The 27903-nt window shown below is 43.5% G+C and overlaps 2 protein-coding genes across 3 annotated transcripts in view; both read right to left on the bottom strand.

Moving 5' to 3' along the window:
* Nucleotides 1–4586, bottom strand: part of RBL1 (RB transcriptional corepressor like 1) — a 389513-nt gene extending 384927 nt beyond the window's left edge. Inside the window, 1 exon segment of the mRNA XM_030211607.1 lies at nucleotides 4344–4586. Within this exon segment, the coding sequence (XP_030067467.1) occupies nucleotides 4344–4487 (144 nt within the window). The 5' untranslated portion in view covers nucleotides 4488–4586.
* A 13262-nt stretch (nucleotides 4587–17848) lies between these two features.
* The window catches only part of CHD6 (chromodomain helicase DNA binding protein 6), a 218829-nt gene continuing 208774 nt past the window's right edge, over nucleotides 17849–27903 (bottom strand). For both annotated transcript variants that reach the window (XM_030212950.1, XM_030212951.1), the window contains one exon: nucleotides 17849–26270. In XM_030212950.1, the coding sequence (XP_030068810.1) occupies nucleotides 25392–26270 (879 nt within the window). In that variant the 3' untranslated portion in view covers nucleotides 17849–25391. The remainder of the gene's footprint in view (nucleotides 26271–27903) is intronic.

Below are 27903 nucleotides of genomic sequence, written 5' to 3'. Positions count from 1 at the left end.
TACATTTGTATCCCATATTTTCCCACCTATTTGCAGGTTCAATGTGGCTTACATAGTACCGTGAAAGCATTCGCCAAGTTCGGTAGGGAGACAGATACAAGTGATGTAGTGGTCGAATAAGGTACGTGTGTTTCAGGCGCAATGGGGTTGGGGAGAGGGAAGGTTATAGTGTCCTGTACAATCTTTAGTTTTGCTGTGTTGCAGAGTTTAGGCATTTATGTTGGGTCTGTAGGGTATGTCTTTTTTAACAGGTTGGTCTTTAGTGATTTCCTGAAATTTAGGTGGTCGTAGATTATTTTCACAGTTTTTGGCAGTGCGTTCCATAGTTGTGTGCTTATATAGGAGAAGCTGGATGCATAGGTTGCTTTGTATTTCAGTCCTTTGCAATTGGGTAGTGGAGGTTTAGGTATGTTCGTGATGATCTGGTTCTGTTTCTGGTTGGTAGATCTATTAGGTCTATCATGTAACCTGGGACTTCGCCGTAGATAATTTTGTAGACCAGGGTGCAGATTTTGAAGGTGATACATTCTTTGACTGGGAGCCAGTGCAGTTTTTCTCAGAGGGGTTTGGCACTTTCAAATCGTGTTTTACCAAATATCAGCCTGGATGCTGTGTTTTGAGCAGTCTGGAGTTTCTTTGTGAGTTGTTCTTTACATCCCACATAGATTCCGTTGCAGTAGTCTGCATGGCTTAGTACCATCGATTGTATTAAATTACGAAATATTTCCCTCGGGAAGAAAGGTTTTATGCATTTAAGTTTCCACATTGAGTAGAACATTTTCTTTCTTGTGGAGTTTACTTGGCTCTCAAGAGGTTGCGGTCGATTATAACACCAAGTATTTTTAGATTATCCGAGATAGGGAGGGTGTGGTCTGGGGTGTTTATGGTTGTGGGTTTGTACTTATTGTGTTGAGATGAGAGGATGAGGCAGTGTGTTTTGTCAGTGTTCAGTCTCAGTTGAAATGAATTTGCCCATGAGTCCATGGTGTTCAAACCGAGCTTGATTTTGTTGGTGATTTCTGTCAGATCGTGTTTGAAGGGAATAAAAATTGTGACATCATCTGCATAGATTAACAGGTTGAGGCCTTGATTGGATAGGGACTTGGCCAGTGAAATCATCATTATGTTGAAGACTATTGGTCATAATGGTGATCCTTGAGGTACTCTGCTTGGTGGTGATATGTTTGAATTTGATTTTACTTGGTATGTTCTGGTGGTTAGGAAACCCTTGATCCAGCTAAGTATATTTCCACAAATCCCAAAGTGGTCTAGGAGAGAGGGGGCAGGGGGGACAAAATTCCCCGGGCCCGGGCCTCCAAGGGGCGCCTGGCGCCAGGGTCAAGCCACTAGCACTGCAGTCCCCGGTCTCACCTGCCTGCCTCCTCAGCTCCAAGCCCCCTGCATTCGAAGTGGAAGTCACTGATCGCCTCCCTTAGGGCCTTCCCTCCGTGTCCCGCCCTCGCGGAACCCGGAAGTTACATCAGACGAGGGCGGGATAGGGGGAGGGAAGGCCAGAAGAGAGGCGATCTGCGACTGCCGCTTTGAATGCAGGGGGCCCAGAGCCATGGAGGCAGGCGAGACCGGGGACTGCAGCGGCGGGGGGAGCGTCAGGGGGCAGCGCGGTGGTGGGGCGGACTTGCCCTAGTCTCTCGGCAGCCCTGATTATGATTTACCATGTCGAATGCGCTCGACATGTCGAATTGGAGAAGTATACTTTTGCCTGCAGCTATTTCCTGCTTGAATTTGGCTAGGAGAGTAACAAGCACAGTTTCAGTACAATGGAGGTATTGAAAACTTGTCCATGTATTCTGTGAGCTGTTTGGTCACCAAGCTCTCCATCAGCTTGACTACTAGTGGGATAGATGCAACTGGGCGGTAGTTGGCGAATTCGGTTGTTTTTTTTCTTAGTGTCTTTTGGTATTGGGGTGAGTAGGATGTTGCCACATTCCTCAAGGAAGAGACTTTGTTGGAGCATGTAGTTTAGGTGGGATGTGAGATCTGCTATGAAGCAGTCGGGGGTGGATTTAAGTAGATGGCTGGGGCAGGTGTCCAGTTTGCAGTGGGTATTGGAAAACCTATGAGTCACCTGTGTAACTGAGTCGGTGGTGAGGAGAACAAATTTTGACCAGGTAGTCTGCTGGGTATTCTCCAAAGGTTGGGTCCAGGCCGTTGATGAAGTTTTCAATGTCTGTGTTGTGCTGAGGGAGTGAGTTACATAAATTTGTTATTTTACCATTGAAGTATTTAGCAAGCTTTGTCTGCGGATGGGATGTCTGCGTTGGCTGTGGTGATTGGAGTGGTGTCAAGTAGCTTATTTACGAGTTGAAATAGTTTCTTCATGTTTTTGTAATCCGGTCCTATTTTAGTTTTATAAGACCTTTTGGTCTTTCTTATTGCGTATTTGTATTTTCTTTGTAATTGTTTCCATGCGTTGAATGCGTTTTCATCTTTTATTTTTTTCCATGCTTGTTCAAGTTTCCTGGATTGTGTTTTGAGTTTCTTTAATTCGTCATTGAACCATGGTATCCAGCTTTGTCTTCTTGATGTTCTTGTTCTTAAGGGTGCTATTTTGTCTAGTACGCTTTTGCATCTTTCGTCCCATTCAAAGAGGTAGTGTATGGAGTCTGTTTGTGCTGTCCATTTGTCATATATCTGTTGCCAGAATGCTTTTGGGTCTATTTGGCCTCTTGTGCTGTAGTTTGTTTGTTCTTGTGTACGATATGATCTCTTCTGCAGCCAGTTTAGGGATAGGTTTAGATTGTAGTGCTAATTGCTTGTTATTGCCACTGATTGGCTCGTTAATCAATTGAGTGTGCAAATTGAACCCGCAAGCAAATCAAAGTGCCATATATAGAATCCAGGGGTACGGCTAACCAGATTAGGCCTGTTCAGCTTGAAAAGAGGAGACGTGATAGTGATTCTCAAACTCTTATCCAATATGGCCACATTTACAGAACTGAAAATTCACATAACCCGAAATGATGATTAAAGTAAATAACCTCACCCAAAACAGGAAGACTGCAGCAATGGCAGCAACAGTAGCATCAACTAGTGCAGAAAAACCTACATTAGAGGGGTCAGCGCCTGTGAACTTTCACCGACTCACAGACCCCATGCTGACTGCCACTACAGGGTGCAGGGTAGAGGGTCGGGAACCTATTGCACAGTGTGCCATTTTTTCCCCAGATTTATTACAAGGTACGATCACGTTCCACCATGCATGTCCTCTATCTCCACTTGGCTGGAAGGGATGCCCAAACCCCACCAGCTGAAGGATATTCCTTACCCAACCCCCCTCCTGCTGTATGAGCAGCAGAGATGTCAGTGGCACTCCCTATGCACATGTGGGGGTCTGGCATCAGCAGAACCAAATTCCACACTGCTCAGACAACACTGGGGGGGGGAGGGGGCTTAAGCAAAAAACATCTTCAGCTGGGGGGGGGGGGGGCATCCCAGCCAGCAGGACCAACCACACGTGCCACACAAGACTGGCATGCATAGGGGAGGAACACAAGACTGGCACGCATAGGGGAGGAATAGTCCCGTTTCTGTTAATCTATTTGGGGTCCTGACCTCTAGTTTGGGGAACCTCCCAGATAGTGAAGTGAAATAAATGGATAGGGATATACCTCCTTTCTGCGGTACAACCAGAAGCAGTTTATATTTTATGATGATATGTAGTTACTTTCTCTGTTGCTAGAGGGGTCACAGACAGAGGGGAGGGGAGGGGAGGTAGTTGGGGCAATGGAGGGTTCAGTGACTTGTAGTCCAGGGTCACAAGGACCAGCAGAGAGAATTGAACCTTTGAGCAGGGACTATCCTTCAATGTCAAATTGTACAGCGCTGCGTAACCCTAGTAGCGCTTTAGAAATGTCAAGTAGTAGTAGTAGTAGGGTTACCACATGGTTCCAGAAAAAGGAGGAATTGATCCAGTCCGGGTTTTGCTTCCATTCAAAGCAATGGAAGTAAAACCCAGACTGGCTCAATCTGTCCTCCTTTTTCTGGAGCCATGTGGTAACCCTAACTCTCATCCCACTGTGAGGAACTTCATGAAAATAAACTGGAGCGCATTAGAGAAAGTATTTCTTCTTACTCGGGGTATAACTAAGTTCCAGCAGGTGTTACTGGAGGCTCAGCCGAGTTTAAATGTCATTTGGGACAATTATTTAACTTTAACACCTCGTGAGGAAAGTGGAAAGGGGGTTCGACGACATGTCCCTATAGAAAGAAAATCAAGCCACCCTCCAATAATACTCCTGTTGACTGGGAAGACTACTAGTCCCAGAATGCACCTGGGCGACGGAAGGCGTGTCTGTCGGCTCGCTCGGCCCCACAGCCCGTACCTCCAGAGTGTAGGTATCCCAAATGATGGTGAAGTTGCTGAGCGCCTCTGCCGCCGTCTCTTCGTCCATATTTAACTCCTGACACAGCGTCTGCAACGCCTGGGCCACGGCCCGCTCCGACTCTGCCATCGGCAACCTCGGCATCTCTGAGGAACAGCCGCCACCACCACCACCGCGCTCAAGAAACGGCGGCAGCAGCAACTCTCACTGGTTCTTCTTCTTTCCCTTCCTCACCTCACAGGAACCAACCAACCAAGCGAGCGCCCACCCACAATGCCGCGCGGCTCCAGTGGCGCGAAAATGAGTGAGCGCGGACTAAGCAGCGGCGGTGGGCGGCTCACTGGAAACTGTAAAATCACCCACAGACCGTGTGGAGACAAACATATCCCCCCCCCCTCCTCCACCTCGCAAAAAGAGCCAATTCCCACAAAACACACGAACAACACTTCATACACTAATTTCTTTTTTTTTTTCTATGGTGGTGCTATAGATTATTAGTACTAACACATTAAATAATCCGGGACTCTGGCGGACGGATACAGCTTTTAGCAGTTCCATCGATGAGTACTTTTCACATGTTTTCCGACTGTGGAATACTTTGACAGCTGTATCGTATGTACGAGTAATCAAGTGTCAGCGAGCTTATTAGTACGTGGACTGGCTGAAGCGCATTTTGCAAAACCTCACAGTTTAATGGCAGCAGATACTATTATATACAAGGGTCCTGGGGGGAATTCTGTGCAAAAAAGAATAATAATTCTGCACCCTTTTTCTAATTTTCTGGTGTAGAATACTCCCAGTATAACAGCAGGCTTCTCCCTCACTCCCGCAGTAGCAGTTTCCCTGTTCAATTCCATCTCCATTTATTAGTCTGTATCTCTTCCCCCCCCCCCCCCCCCCTTAAGTTCAATCAGTTTTCTCTACCTCCTTAACATATCTCCAAAATCTTCTCCCTCTCCTCCATCCCCTTTTTGGTCAGCTGTTCTTTGGCAGCATTCTACCCTCTTAAATTCTCTTCCCAAACCTCTGCCTTCTTCCCCTTGCTGTCCCCTCCCAGCAAGGTCCATGTTCTCTCCATGGCCCACGCTATCTCCTCCCTCCGATCAGAAACCCACCTTACTTTTCTCTATTTCAATCCATATTAGCATACATTCTCCATCCACCTTTTGCCAGCTCTCTCACCCCCCCCCCCCCCTTCTCTTCAGTCTACTTCTCCCATGGCAGACTACTACTACTACTACTATCATTTCTAGAGCATCCATAGTACACACCACCCCATCCACCTTGCTTCAGCCCCCCCCCCACCCCCATAGTATACATCCTCCACCTTTTTCCCAAACATTCCTCCCTGTACACATACCACATCCACCTTTATTTTACCAGGCCATCTACTCCCAACACTTAACTGCTCCAGCATGCAAGAGGAGGAGCTGCCCTGTCACACAATAAACTGCTTCTCCTTCTCTACCATCCTATGGCAACCTTTTTTTGAGCCATAAAGGAAACGCTAGGGACCAAGTTTCCAACTTTATGCAGAATTTTCTATCCCGCCCTCTGGAAAACCATCACGGCAGCTTACAATCTAAAAGTGCCCAAACATACAGACAAAAGCAAATAAGGAAGAAAAAATGATGGACAAATGAGGAAGGGGAAAGGAGGGAAGAACTACACTGTTTGCAATAGAAAAGGAGGTAGGGAAGACCCAGCATAAAAATACCGGTCACTTGCGACACAACATAACCAAAGACTGCAATAGACATTACCTGACTCTTCTTCCCCCTTTCCCTCTCTAAGTTCCCCCCAACTGTTTCTTACCATACATATACCTCATTATACCACAATATCACTTTGTATTCATTCATACTATGTATTTGTTCAAACCGTAATCGGCTAACACCGTTAACGGTTATATGTAAGCCACATTGAGCCTCCAAAAGGTGGGAACATGTGGGACACAAATGTAACCCATAAAAGGGTCTGGGAGGGGGCTCTGCAAGAAACTGAACTCCTCAATCCTTAACATCAATTATCATAGGCAAATCCCAGGGAATGCCCAGCTCATGGACCAACTTTGACATGCTCTCATCAGATGAAGTCTCACAATGGCTCGAAAAATATGCCAAATCGCAATGCAAATTAGACATTTGCCCTACCAGCCTAATAAGATCTGCACCCAAACAATTCAAAACAGACCTCACGAATCATGTAAACCACAGACTTCAAAATGGTCTCTTTCCCACGGATAAAAGAAACATCTTACTTACTCCGCTACCAAAAGATGCTAAGAAAAGCACAATGGATCTAACCAATTATCGCCCAGTAGCATCTATTCCGCTCATAACCAAACTCATGGAGGGCATAGTGATGAAACAACTCACTGAATACCTAAATAAACACTTAATTCTGCACAAGTCTCAGTCAGGATTTCAGTCGAATCACAGCACCGAAACTGTTCTAGTGTCCGCAATGAACTCATTCAAACAAGCAATTGCAACTGGTAATAACATACTCCTCCTACAATTTGACATGTCCAGTGCCTTTGACATGGTTAATCATAGAATACTATTACACATACTAGAATACTTCGGAGTAGGAGGCACAGTTCTCAAATGGTTCAAAGGATTCCTGACCACAAGATCATACAAGTGACAACGAACGCGGACATATCACCTCCATGGAAACCTGAATGTGGAGTCCCCCAAGGATCCCCCCTCTCACCAACCCTATTTAACCTAATGATGATACCTTTAAGCCAAACTTCTAGCCAATCAAAACCTCAACCCCTACATATATGCAGACGATGTCACGATTTACATCCCGTTCAAACATGACTTAAATGAAATCACGAACGAGATCAACCAAAGCCTCCAAATTATGCACTCCTGGGCGGATGCATTTCAGCTAAAACTCAATGCAGAAAAAACACAATGTCTTGTACTCACCTCACAACATAACACAAACAACGTCTCCACCGTATCCACACCATACTGCTCTCTTCCCGTCTCACAAAACTTGAAAATTATTGGAGTTACATAGTAACATAGTAGATGACGGCAGAAAAAGACCTGCACGGTCCATCCAGTCTGCCCAAGAAGATAAATTCATATGTGCTACTTTTTTTATTTGTACTGTCCTCTTCAGTGCACAGACCGTATAAGTCTGGCCAGCCCTATCCCCGCCTCCCAACCACCAACCCCGCCTCCCAACCACCAGCTCTGGCACAGACCATATAAGTCTGCCCAGCACTATCCCTGCCACCCACCACCAGCTCTGGCACAGACCGTATAAGTCTGCCCAGCACTATCCCCGCCTCCCAACCACCAGCTCTGGCACAGACCGTATAAGTCTGCCCAGCACTAGTCCCCCCTCCCAACCACCAGCCCAGACCGTATATGTCTGCCCACACTAGCTCCGCCTCCCAACCACCAGCAGACGATGTCACGATTTACATCCCGTTCAAACATGACTTAAATGAAATCACGAACGAGATCAACCAAAGCCTCCAAATTATGCACTCCTGGGCGGATGCATTTCAGCTAAAACTCAATGCAGAAAAAACACAATGTCTTGTACTCACCTCACAACATAACACAAACAACTTCTCCACCGTATCCACACCATATTGCTCTCTTCCCGTCTCACAAAACTTGAAAATTATTGGAGTTACCATTGATCGAAACCTCAATCTCGATGCCCACATAAAGAACACGACGAAAAAGATGTTCCACTCCATGTGGAAACTCAAAAGAGTAAGACCTTTCTTCCCAAGATACATCTTCCATACCCTGGTACAATCAATGGTAATAAGTCATCTGGATTACTGCAACACACTGTATGCTGGCTGCAAAGAACAGACTATCAAAAAACTCCAAACAGCCCAGAATACTGCCGCAAGACTCATATTTGGAAAAACTAAATATGAAAGTGCAAAATCCCTAAGAGAGAAATTTCACTGGCTCCCACTTAAGGAACGCATTGCGTTCAAGATCTTCACGATTGTGCACAAAATCATTCACGCAGAAGCCCCAATCTACATGCTAAACCTAGTGGACCTACCTCCCAGAAACGCCATAAGATCATCCCGCAAATTTCTCAAACTGCACTTCCCCAGCTGTAAAGGACTAAAATACAAACTGATGCATGCCACTACCTTCTCTTACATGAGCATGCAGCTGTGGAATGCACTACCTACAGCCCTGAAAATGATAGACGAAACAACTTTCGCAAATCTCTGAAGACATATCTCTTCAACAAAGCCTACAAAGAGAACCCATAGCCTTACTAAACTACCTCGCCAAACACCCAGTTATGAAAGTCCACCTTCTATACTTAGCCACCTAACACTTTCCTTTTTTCCTCCCGTACTTAAACTCTGTTCATTACTAATTGTATCTGATATTCTGGAATGACAATGTCATAACAAAACTCTGTAAGCCACATTGAGCCTGGAATGACAATGTCATAACAAAACTCTGTAAGCCACATTGAGCCTGCAAAGAGGTGGGAAAATGTGGGATACAAATGCAATAAATAAATAAATAATCTAAAAAGAGGTATGGCTTGAGCTCATTTTTTAAAGTGGTAAGAGAAGATTGGGAGCATAGATAAGAAGGGAAAGCATTCCAAAAAGAGGACCTTGTACTGAAAAGATAGAAATGGAAGTTGCTTACCTGTAACGGTAGTTTTCCTTGGACAGTTGATCATCTAGCCACACAGCTGAAGTGACATTAGGGGGACGTTACCGACCCAGGCTTCCAATAGTACAGAAAACTCTAAAGCGCTCTCTGCACATGTGTCAATCTTCCCACCCCTGGAAACAGTCTAATTAGTGAACACCGAACACGCTCCCTGTCAACTCAGTTAATACTCAAGCTGGCAACAACTCAGGGAGGGAGGGTATGACTGTGTGGCTAGATGATCAACTGTCCAAGGAAAACTACTGTTACAGGTAAGCAACTTCCATTTCTCCCTGGACATTGTGATCATCTAGCCCAGGGACGTAGCTACATGGGGCCACTGGGGCATGGGCCCCCACAGATTACGCCCTGGCCCCCTCTACATTTAATCCGCTGTCGCCGCCCGCCCCCGCATCAGGTACCTTGTTTGCTGGCGGATGTCCCCAAACCCCGCCAGCCGAAGAGTTTTCTTCAGTGTCGATCGACTCCGGTGCCTTCGTTGTGGGATCATCTGTTTCTGACGCCTTACGTCCTGCACGGGGTTACATGCACAGTGCAGGATGTAAAGCGTCAGAAACAGATGATCCCACAACAAAGGTGCCGGAGTCGACTGGCGCTGAAGAAGACTCTTCAGCTGGCGGGGATTGGGGACCCCTGCCAGCAAACAAGGTACCTGATGCGGGGGAAGGGTGGTGGCGGGGGAGGGGTTTGCAGTTGCGGCAGTCCAAAGTGGCAGTGGGGGGAGCCGGTGGCGGGGGGAGGTGGCTAAACAGTGCCCCCCCCCACCTCGGGCTCTGGCCCCCCCTCTCACCGAGGTCTGCCTACACCCCTGAAACCATATAGCTGAAGACTCCCAAGCTAAAAACAGAAACTCACACTAACAGTTAAATACAGAGGTCAAATGTAAAGTGTGAAAACTGTTACCTGAGTAGGTGAGTTGGTGCCTCACGAGGAGGACAGAACCAATCTTCCAAACAAGGCATCAGCTGCTGCCGCTGCATCATCAATACTACTGTAGCAATACTACTGTACAGTGCTTTGTAAAGGTGTGCATCGTTGTCCAAGTTGCAGCATTACAGCTACCCACTGGAGAAATATGTTGAAGGAGCACTGAAGAAGTTGCCACAGCTCGCAATTGATGTGGCTTGACATGAGGATGTCACTACTTGGTGACTGAAGTTTGCTGATAGCAAAAAGAAATGCAGTTACCTACCAATGAGATAACGTGGATTTCTTTACTTGTTTTGGTTGGTGAATTGATTGTACTGCGAGAAAGAGTTGCGAAGGATGATTCAGAAAACTTGTCCTCTGTAACATATTCTGATAGCTCAAGCACAATTGAGAATATGCAATAACCTGTCCTGATCCGAGGTGCGAGGAGGATGAAATACAGGTAGTACAATTGTCTAATTAATGTGGAATGGTGAAACTTCTTGGGTTAGTAATAGGCATATTTTCAAAGCACTTAGCCTCCCAAAGTTCCATAGAAACCTATGGAACTTAGCCTCCCAAAGTGCTTTGAAAATATGCCTCTTAACCTTGTGAAATTAGTAGTTAAATTTATTATTATAAATAGAAATGTAGTTACATTACAACTTAAACAGAGATATGAGCAAAAATGGTAGCTCACATTAGATATAATAAATATGCTGCGTGTTAATTGCGATTATAACGCCAAATCTATTGAAAAAAAAAAAAAAACAACAGTGTTTTCTGTTTCTGGTCCTACTTACTGGAATAACGTTCAGTTAGAATTATGTCTAATATGGTCACACTCTGATTTTAAAGTAGCCCTTAAAACCTATTTCTTTCAACAATTATATGGGCCTACTGTGTGACTCCAGCCATTGTTTAGTGGCCCTTTGATGTGATTCTGCTGGATGGAACACTGGGATATTACCTATTAATTTGGCCTCTTCTTGTATCCCCTACTCTACGTTGGCTTATTGTCATGTGTTTTCGCAGTGTCCTATTTACATATTGTAGTTCACCTGTTTTTTTTTTTTAATGACTTGTCTTTTGTATTGTTTATACCCTTGGCGGTATATAAAGAAACTTGAAACATATCTAAGGTGGTTTCTTCACTCTTAGCAGATATCTCTATTTGCTCTCTGTTAGAACCCTCTACATTATTGTATCCTCCTGCATGCCTTGGTCTTGTCTAAATTGGCTTAATGTAGTTTGCTACTTAGTGGTCTTAGTCAATACACAGCTCCTATTGGTTAAAAAAAAACTGCTGTTAAACTTATCTACAATAAAAAGAAGTATGAGCATATTCTCTTCTCCTTGCTAAATTACTGGCTTCCCAGTCTCTCATAGGATCCCTTACAAGCTTCTTATTCTCTCTATCAGATTCAGGTCTTCGAGCTGTCCATCTTTTCTGGCCACTATCTCCTTGGTATGGAGGCCAATTATATTCAACATATTGTGAGCAACATTGCCTGAAGGGGTTAAAGGAAAAGTTTGTCTTTTGTGTGAAGGACAACCAATATTTGCAACAGAGTGGACTCCCTGGAGGGAGGTGGACAACATGAGGAGAGATCTACAAGAATTGGAAGCATGGTCAAATGTTTGGCAGTTAAAATTTAATTGCAAAAAAAAAAAAAGTGAAAATTGCTGCACTTGGGGTGTACAAATCCAAAAGAGTGGTAAGTGCTAGGGGTGAGAGACCTTGGGGTGATAGTGTCTGAGGATCTCAAGGCTGCAAAACAATGTTACAAGTGGTGACTGTTACCTCGAAGAATGCTAGGCTGCATAGAGAGAGGTATAGCCAGCAGGAGGAGGTGCTGATGCTGACTAGAAGTAGTTGGTGAGGCCCCACTTGGAGTACTGTGTCCAGTTTTGTGGGGCAGTATCTTTTCAAGGCATAAAAACACTTGAGGAGGTTCAGAAGAAGCAACAAAAATGGTACACAGTTTGTACCATAAGACATATTATTTATTTGTTGCATTTGTATCCCACATTTTCCCACCTATTTGCAGGCTCAATGTAGCTTACAGAGTACCAGGTAGGGGGCGTTTGCCCAGTCGGTTGATAAACAAATACAAGGTTGTATAGTGATCGATGAGGTATATGTGGAGGGTCAGAAGGGATGAAGGTGTGTGTTGTCCAGTGCAATCATTAGGCATGCTGTGCTTTGGGTGAAGAGGTTTACGTAGGGTCGTTGGGGCAGGCCTTTTTGAAGAGGTTGGTTTTTAGTGATTTTTTTCACAGCTTTTGAGAGGCCATTCCATAGTTGTGCGCTTATGTAGGAGAAGCCAGATGCGTATGTTGTTTTGTATTTCAGTCCTTTGCAATTTGGGTAGTGTAGGTATAGGTATGATCTTGCAGACCTGACTCTGTTTCTTGTTGGTAGATCTATGAGGTCTGTCATGTATCCTGGGACTATGCCATATATGATTTTTGTGGACTAGAGTGCAGATTTTGAAGATGATCAGTTCTTTGATTGTGAGCCAGTGCAATTTTTCTCGAAGGGGTTTGGCACTTTTGAAGCGTGTTTTGCTGAATATCAACCTGGCTGCTCTATTTTGGGCGGTCTGGAGTTTTTTTTGTTAGTTGTTCTTTGCATCCCGCGTAAATTGCTTGGGCGGGACTAGCTGCTAATTTTCAGTGGCACTTAACCAGCTGAATGCTGCTGAATATCGTGGTTAGCACCAACTCAAAGCCAGCTATGTCGGGGGCATTCTGGGGGCGGAGGTCACACCGTGGCCACTAAGTGCCTTTCCAGGCCAGGATTAGCACATAATGTGACTCATAAAAGTCTGAATATCAGCTTAAACGGCTATATGTTAGTTTGGCTTAAAATAACCGGATATTCAAAGTTGAAATCCACACAGAAATAAGAAATATAAAATATAAGAAAATACTGCAGGACTCAAACCTGTAGGATGATATGATACAGAAATTAAGTTCTTGAAACATATTAATATCAAACAAACCTCCTCCAGAGACATAAGGGCGGTAGAACTAGAGTACATGAATGAAGATTGCAGGGAGGTAAACTTGGGAGTAACATCAGGAAATACTATTCACTCAGAGGGTAGTGGACACCTGGACCACCCTTCTAGGAGAGGTGGTAGAGTAAAAATGGTGAGTGAATTACAAAATATGTTGGATAGACATAGAGGAGCCTAAATAGAAAGAGGATGGAAACGCAACATGGCTGTCAATGTGTTATCTCAGGTAATTTCCTAAGGTCTTCCTTGCCAGTCAGGTTTTCAGGATATCCACAATGATATGCCATGAAAGAGATTTGCATATAACGGAGGCAGTGTATGCAAATTCAGGTCATGCATATTCTGAAAGCAGGCCTCTGGGACAGGGTCACCCACAATAAAAATGTTCAGGACTAGTGTCTCCACATCCTATAGAGTTACCATACAATATTAAGTGGGAGGAGGGCATCGGTGGGGGGGGGGGGGGGGGGGGGGGGGGCGGAATACTACCACCAACCCTTAAGCACCACTAGATATTATCTTTGAAGGCAGTATTACTAAATGCAATTAAATAAACAGGCCGAACAGCATTAGGCCATAGTTTTGCAGCTCAGTGCTCCTGGATGGAAAAATGATTGTGCCTGTGAGGTTGATTGCAAGTGCCATTATTCTTGTACCATAGGTGTCTAATTTGTGATGCTAAGCTGCCACAGATCCCTCCATGGTAAATTAAGATGCAGTAAAAGCCTGACTTTTACTACACCTAATAACTACCCCCTTATTTTGTTATATAGTCTGTTTCAGCTCCCAGGTGGAGAGAAGTCAGGTTGTAATAGGGACTTATATTGTTCTGTATTTTATGATGAATTTTGTAAGCAGGTGTGGATTTGTGCATGACAGTGTATTTTTTTTTTTTTATATATATTGTTGGAGTCTGTTCCCAGCTTCTCCATGCAGCTCTTCTCAACATTCTCCTGGAGGTAAACATACTGGGACAGACCGAAGGTCCATCAAGCTTAGTATCCTATTTCCAGTAGGGGCTAATTCAGGTCACAAGTACCTGGCAAGATCTCAACAGAGCAAAATCGATTTTACACTTCTTATCCTAGAAATAAGCAGTGGATTTTCCCAGGTACATCTTAATAATGGCTGATGGACTTTTCTTTTAGGAAATTAACCAAACCTTTTTTAAGCTAAGCTTAACATTCTCTGGCAAAGAATTCCAGAGTTTAATTACACATTGAGTGAAGAAATATTTTCTCTGATGTGCTCTAATTCTTAGTAGCTTCATTGCATACCCACTAGTCCTAGTATTTTTGAAGAGTAAACAAGTGATTCACGTCTACCTGTTCCACTCTACTCAGTATTTTATAGACGTCTATCAAATCTCCTCTCAGCCGGTCTCTTCTCCAAGCGGAAGAGCCCTAGCTGCTTTAGCCTTTTCTCATAGGGATGTCGTCCCATCCCCTATATCATTTTCATCGCCCTTCTCTGTACCTTATCTAACTCTGCTATATCTTTTTTGAGGTGCAATGTCCAAAATTGCAAACAATTATTAAAGATACGGTCACACCATGGAGTGATACAAAGGAATTATAATAATTTCAGTTTTGTTCTCCATTCCTTTCCTAATAATTCCTGACTCATTTTAGCTTTTAAGCTTTTAACCACTCATTCTGGACAATTGGTTTGTATTTTGTTTATAAAGCTGAGTCTGTTGTATGCTAGACTAGATCAAGTGATGAATGAAGCTTCCCAGTTGTACCATGTCCTGAGGTCTTGTCTGTGAAAGGCTGGGTTCTCCTTGATATGCATTGCTCCTCATAAAGGCATGAAAGCAAGGTAAAATGTAAAAGTTTTAATGCAATTGAAAATCTTCTCTAACTTTTGCAGAACGGTCCTCTATAACGATAACCCCAAATATAAAAGCATTTAACTGATTTCTAATTTATATATATTTGCCATTGATTACAACAGCTTAGGCTGTGCAAGTAGTTTTGAATGCATTAAATAAGGCAGGGGAAGCATTTTTCCCACCTTCTGGCCCTAAGTCTAGGCCGACCTCGGGGCATGGTGTTGCTCAGCTGGCTTCATCTATCAAACTCCTGATGCAGGTGTTGGTAACACTGAAAGGAAGTCACAATGTCTGAAAAGAGATAACAAGGCTCATATGTTGTAATCAAGCTGACAATCTCTTAACTTAAAACCCACAAAACATGTTGTTTTGTTTTTTTGTGTTGTTCTGATAGTTGTAGGACCTTAGAGTCACCACATTTAAAGATTAGTGAAGAAATACTGCATCCTAAACCAGTAGATATGCAGTTCTTAGTCGTTAATTTTAGAGATCCTGACTTTGGAGTAAGTGTGCCCTTCATGTTTTTGAAGAAACAAGCAAAATGTTTAAAGAAAGAGGAAAATACCCTTGCTTTCATAGATTGTGTACAACACTAAAGGTGAATGCATGGTTAACAGTACACTGCCACGTGGCCATTTCCTCGAAAGCCCTTGCCTGCCTCCTAAGCGTTCCAGAACTAACTGGGCTGTGTCAGGCACTACACGATTACTGCCGGGTAAGCCCCCAGTGCTAAAGTAAAAACCAATTTCTCATCGTGCCAGAAATGGCCATGGCGGGGGCGGTGCTACCAATGCCGCAGTAACTCGGCTGTGGCATTGTAAACGGGCCCCCTAAATTAGTTGATATACATTACAACATGTCCACATCTAGCTAAGGCTTTATCAGATAAAGAAGATTTATAGTGCGTAATCTAAAAATGTTGTAGGTCGGTTCATTGATTTTATACTAAATAAACAAGAAAAATTAGTGCTTAAAACATTCAAAAATATATTGATCCCAAGTGACTTTTTTTACATAAATAAATATATTGTTTGAATTTAACAGCTAGGAACATAAAACCTTTATGCTTTCACTGGAGGCAGAACAAATGAAATGTTAGTTACAACAAGAGCTAGCAGCATTTCTACGAAATTAGTTTTTGGAACATTCATACTTTGCAGGCTACAACTGTAACGCTGATTTACTATCAGTAGCACAGTAATTCGGTATTACTAAGTTGATCCGAAGAAAGGTGATAATGTCTTGAGAACAAACAGTTTCTGTCAGGTACCAGTTAAGAGAATTTTCTGAGATGCTCATTTGAATGCATACAAAATTTATGGTTCCCAAAAATAGATATATAAATATAAAAAAAGGAAAAGACACATGGTGATACATCATTAAATAAATAATGCAAAAACTGAAATTATGTCGGAACATTAGGATCATTTCATACATAAGAAAACTGTAATAAACGTAATACACAGTGATGTAACAAGCAATGAAGTAGAACGGATTGATGGTTCACCTTTGAAGGTCCACATATGTCATTGTACTACGTTATCACTTAAGAGAATTCCACACCTTTGCTTATAAGGAAGGCCTAACCAAGGGTATATATAATTCTGATAATTTTACATCAGTGAGGAGCTAGAATCTCAAATTCTCATCTATTCCTTTATGCTAGACAGTCAAAATATGTAATAAGTTGTTTACGAGAAACAGTGATGATTCTCTCTCAGTATGGCTGACGGCACGGCCGCCCTTTAATCCCATTTACTGTCACTATTTAAAGAGGTGATCTCAAGTTGCAAGCAGGGATTATCAAAGGAACCCAGATTTTCTACACGGCAGCATGCCATCACAGTCTCTGAGTCAGAAAGCTGCCTTTCCACTTTAAAATGTGTCCACAAAGATTCCCAAGTGGCCCAGGAGGGGAGTTGTTATGCTGCTAGAGCCTGCCTGGCTTGGTTGCAACAGGCAGTGAAACAGCCCGTGATGGAGCAGAGCCCTTTTCAGATGGGCTCCGCGGATGGAGTCGGCCCTTGTCCTTTTCTTGCTGACGCCCTTTATGTTAACAGTATGTGGAATCTGAGAAATATTTTGCACGTTCATTGAATTGGGTAGCAAAACCCTTTAAAGTGATTTGCTCAACCCTAGCAGCAGGCTAAAGACTGGAGCACTCTCTCTTCAAGAGATTTGTAGTGCAGCAACATGGGCTTCTAAGCTCATCTTGTGCCAGACATTACAGGCTGATGTGGCTGCCAGGAGGGACGCACATTTTGGAGCGCAAGTGTTGGCGCGTGGTGTGGCTTGTTCCCACCCTATCTAGGGATTGCTTTGATACATCCCAGGAATTTAGATCATTTTTAAACTTTTAATTTGATACAGAGCAATTCTAAAAGAACATCAATGCCATTTTAGTTTCAATGATGACCTGCAGCTGGAATTGATAGATTGCAGGTCTGAATATAAGCAGGGGAAAAGAGTGCCATAGAGATATTGATTCTTAGGTATAATTATATCAATGCAGAAAATCAGTAACTGGACTAACTTAGGGACCTGTTACTAAAGTGCATACAATTTTTGCACTTGATGCACATTAGGTGCAAAAATTAATGTAGGGTAAGTACAAAAACCCATGTGGTAACTATTGTGGTGTGCCCTGCAATTACAGCACAAGGTAACTTGTAAATGCATCTGCAGATAGTACAGAAAGTGTATCAGGCATTGGAATGTATGGGTGGGCTGCCCCCCTTCTCTTACCCCTTCAAACATGATTATATTGCAGCTCCTCCAACGTGCCTGCAACAAGCATTGCAGCAAAAGGATCGGTTAAGGAGCCATGGAACTTCAGCTTCCAGGTGCTCTGCACCCACAGCACAGGAAAGTGTCACGGTGGTTGAGGCCTGCAGGACAGTAGCCAGGCCCAGTATTTGGATGGGCCCAGAGCTAACTTAGATGGGCCCTTCCACAGCATGGCATGGTATTCCACAGCCCCCCCCCCCCCCCCCCCCGGAGATATTTTTAAAAATAAATTTTTTTTTCACCTACCCCACATCAAGATCTCTCCTTCTCCGCCCTCTCTGGTGTACCTTACAGGTGCCACGGTGCCTGCAGTGATTCAATTAATGCTGCATTCATCGGCTCTGCAGGTTTCCATCGGTTTGGCCGGGTCCTACCAGACAGGATATGATGAAAGCAAGGGCAGGACTCAGTCAATGAAGCCTGCAGGGCCGGCACAGGCAGCAATAACTGAATCACTGCAGGTGCCGGGGACACCTGTACGGTACATCAGGGAGGACGGGGTTCAGCGGCGGGCGGGTCAGATGCCGGGACGCCGTGGAGGAAGAGAGCTGTTGATGTGGGGTACCATCACTGGTGGGCTTGAGCTAAGCATGGGTGGGCCTGTGCCCACCCAAGCCCACCTGTGGCTATGCCAACTGCTGCAGGACTTTCCAGAGTGTCTGATGTTGAGGTTCCATGGACCTTAACTAGTTCTTTTGCTTCTAAAACTGTTGAAGCTGTGCTGTACGAGCTATGATGGAGACTCGAGGTTTTAGGGAAGTGCACAAGAGGGGACGGTGCCCAGAGAATAGAGATACTGAATCACAAAGGAGGAGCAAGGGGAGAGCAGGGACGATGCGGAACCAAAGAGGAAGATGGGAGATAGGGAGAGAAAATGGGAGGGGAGGGGAAGGAGAGAAAATACTAGGTCATGGGGCTGAGAGAGGGAAGAAATATGAGTCAATGGATGGAAGGGGAGAACAGGTGGAAGCAGTATACGACAAGGGTGTGAAGAGAGGGGGAATACTAGATAATGAGGGGGGAGGGAAGATGGATCTGAAATGTAGGGTGGGGGGGAAGGGAGCCAAGGTTTGGATATGGTCTTACAAAGTTGTTGAGGCTGGGAGAAGGGGGCTGGGGGCAGATGCAAGGCTGGAGATAGCAAAAGGGGGCTTACGCTGGTAGATGGTGGAGTGGCCTAAAGAGGCTGATGATGGGGGCATGTTGCCGAAGGGGTCATATCGCCAAAGGGATCTGATGCTAAGGCTGGCAGAAGTGTGTCTGATGTTGGGGTAGGGAGAAAGGGGCTCACAGATAACATAGGGACTGGGAACAGGGATTGGAGAAAGGATCTAATACTGGGCTCGGAGCTGGGGATGAGTGCAGAGCTTTGTACCTCCCTCCCCCTCAATCAACAACAAGGCATTCTGATGCTCCTGAAGTGTATTGAAGCTATCTGGATCATGCATTCACAGTGACCCACTATATAAAAAAAAATACAATCTGCATTAAAACTCCCTTGCTCCCCCCCCCCCCCCCCCCCCCCATGATGTTCAAGCGTCTCTCATCACTTACTGGGGGTATCACTGGATGTCAGTGTTAGGACTGAGGTGAACCCTGGCCACTCCTGCATCATAGCCAGTCCTGGTGCAAAATGGTGGCTCTGACCCCCTAATGGTAGTCTTGTGGTACTACTACTATGGTCAAAATCCTTATTTAGCAGCTTGACCCCAAACACTAGTACTGCTCTATAATATGGTTTGCAGTTGTGTTTATGTTTATTTAAAAAACTTGTTATGCTGCTAATTCTGACTTGCAGGTCTAAGCAGTTTACAATCTAGAACAATATACAAATATAAGAAAAAGGAACGCCATTTATTAAAAGGACAGTGAGAGACACACAAGAACACATACAGTCTGACCCATAGGTCAATTCTACTGCTCCCACAGAGATGTCCCATCTAATCCATTGTCCCACTGGTCCACTAAGGAAAAAGGCAAGGAGGGCCAGGAAGAAATGCTATCACAGTGGGATGTTATAAGCCACTCTAAAATAATATATTTTTAACAGTTTTAAACTTGGCAGAAGAACAGTTCGGAGCGAATATTAGATGAAAGATCATCCCATAACTTTAGTGATAGAAAAAAGAATGCAGAATGTTGAGTAGATTCATAACGGGCAGAACAAGACAGTTTGAATCAAGTGAGCACAGATGACAGGAGGGTGTATGAGATAACAGAGATAAGATGGTTGGTATAAACGAAGAGCTTTATGGGTTTAAAACAAGAATTCTAAATTTAACAACATAGTTGAAGGTAGCCAGTGCAAATGAATAAGAAAGGGAAGGATGTGATCCAAATTTTTTACCTTGCAAAGTAATCTGACTGCTGTATTTTGAAATAGTTTGTAGTCGCTTAGAAATAAGAAATGCATGAGAAGCTGTGTACAACATTCAAAAATCCAGAAATTATAGAAAAAGCAAAGTGTATAGAGAGTGCCGAAACAGGATTTAACAAGTTCAGAAATTTGTTTCATAAAGGTCAATTGACTATTAAACCAGATACCTAAGTACTTAAAAGTAGTGACTGGGGAAATTGGCCAACTCCACCCCCCCCCCCCCCCACCACAAAAAAGAACCAGAGTTGGAGAGGAGAATGCAGCAGATACCCAGCAAGTGATAGTTTTAGCAGTATTCAAGACAAGTTTGCTAGATGAAAGCCCAGAGGCCAAAGGTTCAAGATCAATATTAATAGGAGAGAGGTTGGGAACCAGAGTAGAATGAAGGAAGAACTTAATATTATGCTCTTGTATAAGTAAGCGTTGCTAGGGGACTAATGAAGTATTGAAGAGTGAGCCTTGGGGTACACCACAGATGAGGGAGTAGGATTGAGAGGAGCCACTATTGGTGTGAACAGAGAAAGATCGTGACGAGAGAAAAAACCAGTTAAGAACAGTACTAGACAACCCAATATCTGCAAGACATGTTAGCAAAAGTGAGTGGATCAATAAGATAAAAGCTGCACATAAATTATAACAGGTGACTTTAATCAGGAACTAGATCCTGTTAGATAGGCAACGGAGAACACACTTCTGGGGTTGATAAGCCTACTCAGGATCTTCCATCTATGGGAGGGCTTGAAGATGTTTGGAGGCTGCAGAACCACTTACTGCTTTCTCAGGTACATAAATCTTCCTCTAGGATAGATTACTTTTTAATTCCTTAAAGGTTAGTACCTGCTGTAGTGCATACTGCTATATAATATTTCTGATCAAGCTGGGATATCTTTAAACATTTTAGTCAATATCAGGAACAAACAAAACCCACATGGAGATTCAATAATGCTCTGTTAAAAGATCAGTCTTTTCTTGGAAAAATAACTAATGCCATTGCTGAATATCATGCCTTTAAAATGCCCCCATTTCTCAAGCCACCCATTGGGATGCCTTAAAGGTGACACCATGTGGTGAAATACAGTGCTACACAGCGTTTCTTAAATAAGAAACGCAGGGAAGAGCTACAGGTGTTGGAAATGCGCACTGTCAAGAACAATTTGGTAAAGAATTGGGATAGTGATGTTTTGAATACCCCGTTAAAGCTTAACTACAAATATCATAGTATGCCAAGTGCTAGAGCGCGTGGAGAAATTTGTATTCAGCACTCAACATATTATCAGAGTTCTAATCGGGCAGGTAAGCTCTTAGCAACCTACCTTAAGGGGAAGAAGAATAGAGAAAGCAGAGTGGCTATATGGCACAGGGATGAGTATACATATACCAAACAGGAGGAGGTAACTACACAGTTTATGGAATGTTATGAAAAATCTATTAATCTGAGAGCCCTTTCTCCCTTGATACCTGTGAACGATTCTGAGCACCCTATGGGGCCCCCATATTTTGCAGGACTCTGCCTGTGAATTCCTAAATGGACCAAGTTACAATGAGCTAGAAACTTTTATGGGGATGACACGACTGAAAAGTTCTCCGAGTGAAAGAATAAGGATTTCTATTGTTTGTAGAAAAAAGACGAACCATATTGTTAATGCACACATTAATGTTAAATTAATGAATAAACTAAACCGTAAGGAACACACAGTTTCAGACATTTCTCTTCTGTTGAGAAATAACACTGTGCTTGTCATTACTAAGGATTATTGCCTGAGGTCTAGATTAAGGCAAACTAGGCCCCAATATTGAAGAGGGGCCTCAGTGGTTCCCAAGGCAGATTTTTACCTTCGTAAGTCAGTTGTGGTAGAAAGAAGAGTGGGAAGGGACCAGAGCCACCACTTCTGGTAGAGGCTGTTTCTTCTCTCCACCCCACATGATTTGGACAGGAGGATTGGGGAACAGCAACTCTTTCCTCTGCCAATTTTCTTCCACAGCCAGAACTACCGTGGGTGGGGTCTTAAACTGTATTTATGTTACGATAGGGGGCCCAAAGACCTCTTTGCCTAGAGTCCACCAAAGACAATCCTGCCCTGCCTGAGGTTCTCCCTAGCAACTGCCTCCAAGGGACAGTGAAGAATGGATGGTTTACTCTGCTGATTCAAAGTGCAGCAGGACTATTCTACACTTTGTGCAAGTGGCACGGAGTGTTGCAACACACATATAAGTGCATCTCTTTAGAAGAAAGGTTATGACTATTAGCTTTGATGAGGTCTCATGCTTCATTTATATAGACAAAAGAAATTTGTGGACATCTCTGTGCAATGTGTTTAAATACGCTGGCAAAAGCCGCATTGAGCCTGCCGTGGGAAAGCACTGGGTACAAAGTTAACAAAAAATAACAAAAAAATATATATATATTGGGGTGTTTTTCCAACATTCCAAATTCTACGTATATCACAATAAATCTCCAACTTAACTGTCTCTTTGTAGATCAGTTTTGGCATAAAACCTCAACACAGCAACCTCTGAGGGTGAAGAAACAAGGTGTGAATTCCTTTAAGAGTGTTTTTCAAGTACTAGGATCATGAGCAATGAAATAAGCAAATACCTAAAGTATAAAAGATGAACGAAGAGAAATTCCCTATCCCCTCATCTTTTAAGAGCAGAGACAAACATGCACTGCCTTATCTATGTGGAGTTCTTTTTGACAGTTAAGAAAAACAGCTCTGTATATACATTTTTCTCAAAGTAAAGCATATTTTCAGAATTATCTTATCACTATAAAATGGAGAAATATTGTTTGAAAATGCAGAGTAAAATAGGACACAAATAATACCTTTCACTAACACTACGATCCTATTCCCTATAATCAAATCATATTTTCCCTTGTGAACAAACATTTCTGGGGATTATCTAACCTATACCCAATACAGATGTCAAACATATCTTGAACAAAAATACCCAATGAAATACTAAAACTCTTTCTCTTGGGTCAGCCCAATGACTGCATTCAGTACTGCCAAAGAGAAGACATGGGCTCCTTTCCATGGGCTATGCGAGCAGCGTGGCCACACAGGATGGAAGGGAGATGGCACAAAAATCACTCCCGGTCCATCGTCTCCCTTGTGGTGACACTAAGCAAGAGAGGAGAGGGGCTGGTAGGGGGTATGCTGCACAGTCCTGTGATTCTGGCTCTGGACTCTCCTGGCTGGAAGTACTATTTAATTAGTACCCTTAGATGACAGTAGGAAGGTAGGTAAAGTACACATTGGAGGCATTGTTATAACAGGGTGTCCTCCATTTAACTTAATAACGCAAGTAGTGCATCTATTCGAAAGGACACTTTTGCGTGCAAGTGTCCTTATAGAATACTAGCAAAAACCCAGCATCAACATGCCAGAATGACAGGCCTATAGCTCACGTAAGTGTTGATGGGACATTTATGTACGCAACTAACAATATCCTACAAACTGCCCGTATAAATGCTGGCCCTGTCTATGCTTTGCCCATGGCTCCTCCCCTCTAACAGTTCCACACCATGCAATTTGAGTGCGTATTACAGAATACTGATTAGGTGTGGTCCTGCTATTTACATGCCATTACTCGTGTGGAAGGCAGTATTCTATACATTTGTGAGCAACTGGCGTGTAAAGTTAAGCAAGCTGTTATGGAACGAGAGGGACAGTGTTTGCAGTGGCATTTAATGGCTGTCCAAAGAGCAGCAATAAAAGCAGCTCTACAGAATGTTCTGAATAGGATCACGACAGCTACTGTTTACTGAAAGGGATGCGGCAGAAAACACAGCATGTGAATAGTGTGAGCTAGATGGGAACAGATAAGGAGACAGAGAAACCACAGGACAGAAAACAAAATACAATACAGCAGACTTTATCCAGAATGGCCTGAACTGAGGCTTCCCCCCACCCCACCCCCCTCAACCCTGACAACTGATCAAAGCTTATCTGGACAATGTACTATATGAAGCCAATCAATATTTGTATAATTGAAGGCTTTCCAGAAAACAGATTATGGCCTGGGGACTGTCTGCGTTGGTTTTTATTTTTTAACAGGTGAGTTTACTGTTAACAGATCTTCAGATAACAGTGCTGTACTGTAAATACTAAACAAAGCCCAGTTCCAAACAAAAAACAAAAAATCATCCATTACATTTCCCAGCAGAAGATATGGTAGGTTTCCTGCACTAGTTCCCACATAAGGAACCAACGCTTTGCGATCAGATAGTCAGATACTGTTTCAGAAATCAGGGCTCCCAGGTGCACTTCTTATTAAATCATGATTTATTGGGGGACAGCAGCCAAATCTGAGAAGAGTCTGGTGGCTCGTTCTAGATACAGAATGGAAAATCCTAATGGAAGGGTCATTGGGGACCTTACTTCGTTCCTTCACAAAAGAACATTTGAAAATCTGAGTTTGTTTCTATTAGTTTACTAAAAATAAAAAATAAAAACAAACAAAACCCTGACTTTTCAGGAAGAGTTAACCTTATATACTATATAAAATCTCTGGCATTCTTGTAAGAACACCCAACTCCAAGCCAACGATTTCTGCATGGAGAATAAATGCTTTCAGTGTCAGAACTGTAACATAAATAGGAGTGTGTCGTGAAGTAACCGGGTTACCAAAAAAAAAAATAAAAATTGTGCAAGTCGTTGAGAGGGAAGGAAATGTGATCATTAAAATTGCATTAAATGTGAATATAACTTTTCCATTATAATAAAATATTTTACAGACAATGTTTTCTTTCACTGCAGCTGTCTGAAAACGTGTTTGGACAAAGAAACTGGTACTACTGCCAATTATGGGTCTGGTGTGAGTTTTGTCTTTTTTTTTTTCTCTATTTTTTGAAAATGAATATACGCATTTTGACTCATTAGTTATATACCTTTGTCTATACTACTATACTAGTGTCCATGATAAAGAACGGGAGCCGCTGTAAACCAAAAATACACATTAGCACGTACTATAACTGTGCTTTTCGTTGCTCTACGTACAAGTTTCTCATTCAGTGTCCCTTGCAGAGGAATGGCTAACTGCACTCCTAAAGGCTGAAGGAAAAGCAGTTTTGTAGATGTCTGCTGCTGCTGCTCGGATTTTGTTTCAGGCAAAAGATCTGTTATTTTGCTCAAGAGGGAAGGGAGATTACTACGGTCTGGATTTATTACCATTTACTGGAATGAACGTCTCCCGAACAAGCTAGACAACATGGTTTAATCTCACAAAGTGGCCTGGACCCTATGGCTGGCAATGCCTGTCCCCAGAGTTCTTCCACAGCAAATCATATGGACTTTATTCGTGGAAATTGACAAAGACTGAAATGAGAGGAAATAACAAATACCTACGTGATTAGAAACTTACAAGTGCAGTCTATTTTTCTGCATGTTTTTTTTATCCGAATGAAACAAAACGTTTCTAATTCATGTTGTCACTAGTTTCTTTAAACTGCTCCTCCCCCCTCTGCTCTTTTTCAGGTGTGGCTTGGCCTGTGCAGTTCTGATTTCTTTCAGTTTCTTTCTCTCGCTCTGTGTTTTCCTGCGGCATGGCTGGTTCTATGCTGCTGGAGTCTCCTTTGGCCTTCTTTCTCTTCCTCCGCTGGCCTTCCAGACTTAGTGCCTCCGAGTGTCTGCTCTGCTGCATTCCAGGCAGTGCCATGCCAATACCAGGAGAGAGGTACATGGAAGGATAGAGCAAGCCATGTGACATTCCAGGTATAAGAAACGGATTAAAAGCTACAGGACTACTGGGAGTGACTACAGGTTCTGAATGATCCGAGAAGGAGCTCTGAACGAGCTTGCCCTTGGATGGTATCTCTTTCTGGATTTCATGGCCACTTGGCTTGTCCTCAACAATTTTCCAGTGCTTGTTGTGCTTGTTAAGGAAGTTGGGGACAGTTGATGTGCATGTATTTGTCATACTGGTGGGTGGGTTGAGAAGTCCTCCAACACCAAACATCTGAGGCACAGTGGCCATGCCAGGGAGCATCATGGGTAACATGCTCAGGGTGTTCTTGATGTCCTCGCCAGCAGGTACAGTTGCAAATCCTGCAGGAAAGCCAACCACCCCAGTTAACGGTACCCCCTGCATGTTTCTCATGTTCTGAAGTCCCACAAGGTCCATCCCAGTGATGAGTCCATTCATGAACAAAGGTCCCATTCCCGAGGATGTGTCTGCTACAAGCCCTGAGCCTTTTATCAACTCACTTCTTGGTCGCCTCCCTCTCCTTCTGGGCCCAGCATCTTGAAAAACAGGTTCAGTCAGGATACGATTAAATTTGCTCTCTGGCAGGAATCCCTGAAAGATAAATAAAAATAACCCAAAACAATTGGTTAGAGAAGACTTTCTTATTTACCTTGCTGTGCAATGACACTTTCTATTTGTTCCTACTTGATCCTTATATGGAAGCCTTTCTTCTTCCCTTGCAGCTCTCATGTGGGCACATTCATGCAATAACACTCTTTTTACATCTTCCCGGCATGTTCTAATCAAGGAACTATCACATCCCCCCCCCCCCCCCCCCCCTTGGCTGCCTGTGAGGATTCTCTGAGAGGGAAATGGATATGGTTGCAGGGGACACAAATTTAGCACCTATGCCTTAGATGGATGGGGTCCGTCATCCTCCATTTATTTCCTTCTAGCAGCCACTCCCCTCATATAGGTATTTCCGCTAACTTGGTACATAGTTTGAAGAAGGGATCCGATAGAATTCAGATGCACACTGTATTCAGCTGGCCCACCCCCAGGTCGGCTCATCTCAGGAACAGCCCACAACCAAGGCCATCTATGAAGAAGGCTAGAGGAGTGAGTGTAGGGGCAGAGACAACTATGACATCTGCGCCCTTCAACAATACTTCTGGCTCCATCCCTCAGAACTGCTGCTCATCTGTTTGGGGGAGGAGGGGAACAGAGAATGTAGAAAGCCATAGCTTGTGGAATTAGGAGGAGGGACAGGATAGATATTTATATGACCTCATTAGGAGTCTTTTGGCAAGTGGCCTAGTGGTTAGGGTGGTGGACTTTGGTCCTGGGGAACTGAGGAACTGAGTTTGATTCCCACTTCAGGCACAGGCAGATCCTTCTGACTCTGGGCCAGTCACTTAACCCTCCATTGCCCCATGTAAGCCGCATTGAGCCTGCCATGAGTGGGAAAGCGCGGGTACAAATGTAACAAACAAAAAAAAACAAAGTAAGGGGGATATGGAGATTTTCATATACTGATGATATTTTTCTTCTTATCCTCGTTTTGAATTCCTCTATGAATCATTAGATAAAGCAAAGCAATCTATTCAGCTAGGAGCAGGTGTAAATGTTCACATGTGCAATGCTATTTTAGATAAGCCATTGATGTTGGAACACAGATATTTGAGCTAAAACATACCAAACCTATGACATATTTTAGATTCCGGTGCTGTACATGTAAACGTATAGTAAAACCAGCACATTTCCATCGCTCTCACTAAGATGTTAAAAAAAAATAAATAAATAAGAAAACCATATAGGAGATAAGCTGATCTCACAAAATGCCACCATGGTAAATGTGGACATCCAGAATGTTCTAAAAGGGTGCCTATGATGCAGAAAGCGGCTCCTCACCAGCAAACACATGCACCTTCTGCCCACACATGTAATTAGCATCCAGAAGGTCGTCCCCTCACTGCAGAAGCTGCCTGTCTAGTGCCTGCATGGAAAAAAAAACATCTAGCAGGGTTCTGGCTGCAGCACTAAATGTGTAGCGCTATCAGTATAGGCTCTAGTGCTATCCGTACAGACTGCAACACTATGGGGTCCTTTTACTAAGCTGCAGGAAAAAGTGCCCTGTAGTAGCAGCGGGGGCCATTTTTCCCGTGCGCCAGGGCCCTATTTACCTCAGCGGGTTAAATGCCCCTCCCCCTCCCCAAAATAATGGCCATGCAGTAAGGTAACGTCT

The sequence above is a fragment of the Microcaecilia unicolor genome, chromosome 8 (genome assembly GCF_901765095.1).
Source record: "Microcaecilia unicolor chromosome 8, aMicUni1.1, whole genome shotgun sequence".
In the NCBI taxonomy this organism is placed as follows: Eukaryota; Metazoa; Chordata; class Amphibia; order Gymnophiona; family Siphonopidae; genus Microcaecilia; species Microcaecilia unicolor.
This window is presented reverse-complemented; position numbering and strand designations above follow the sequence as displayed.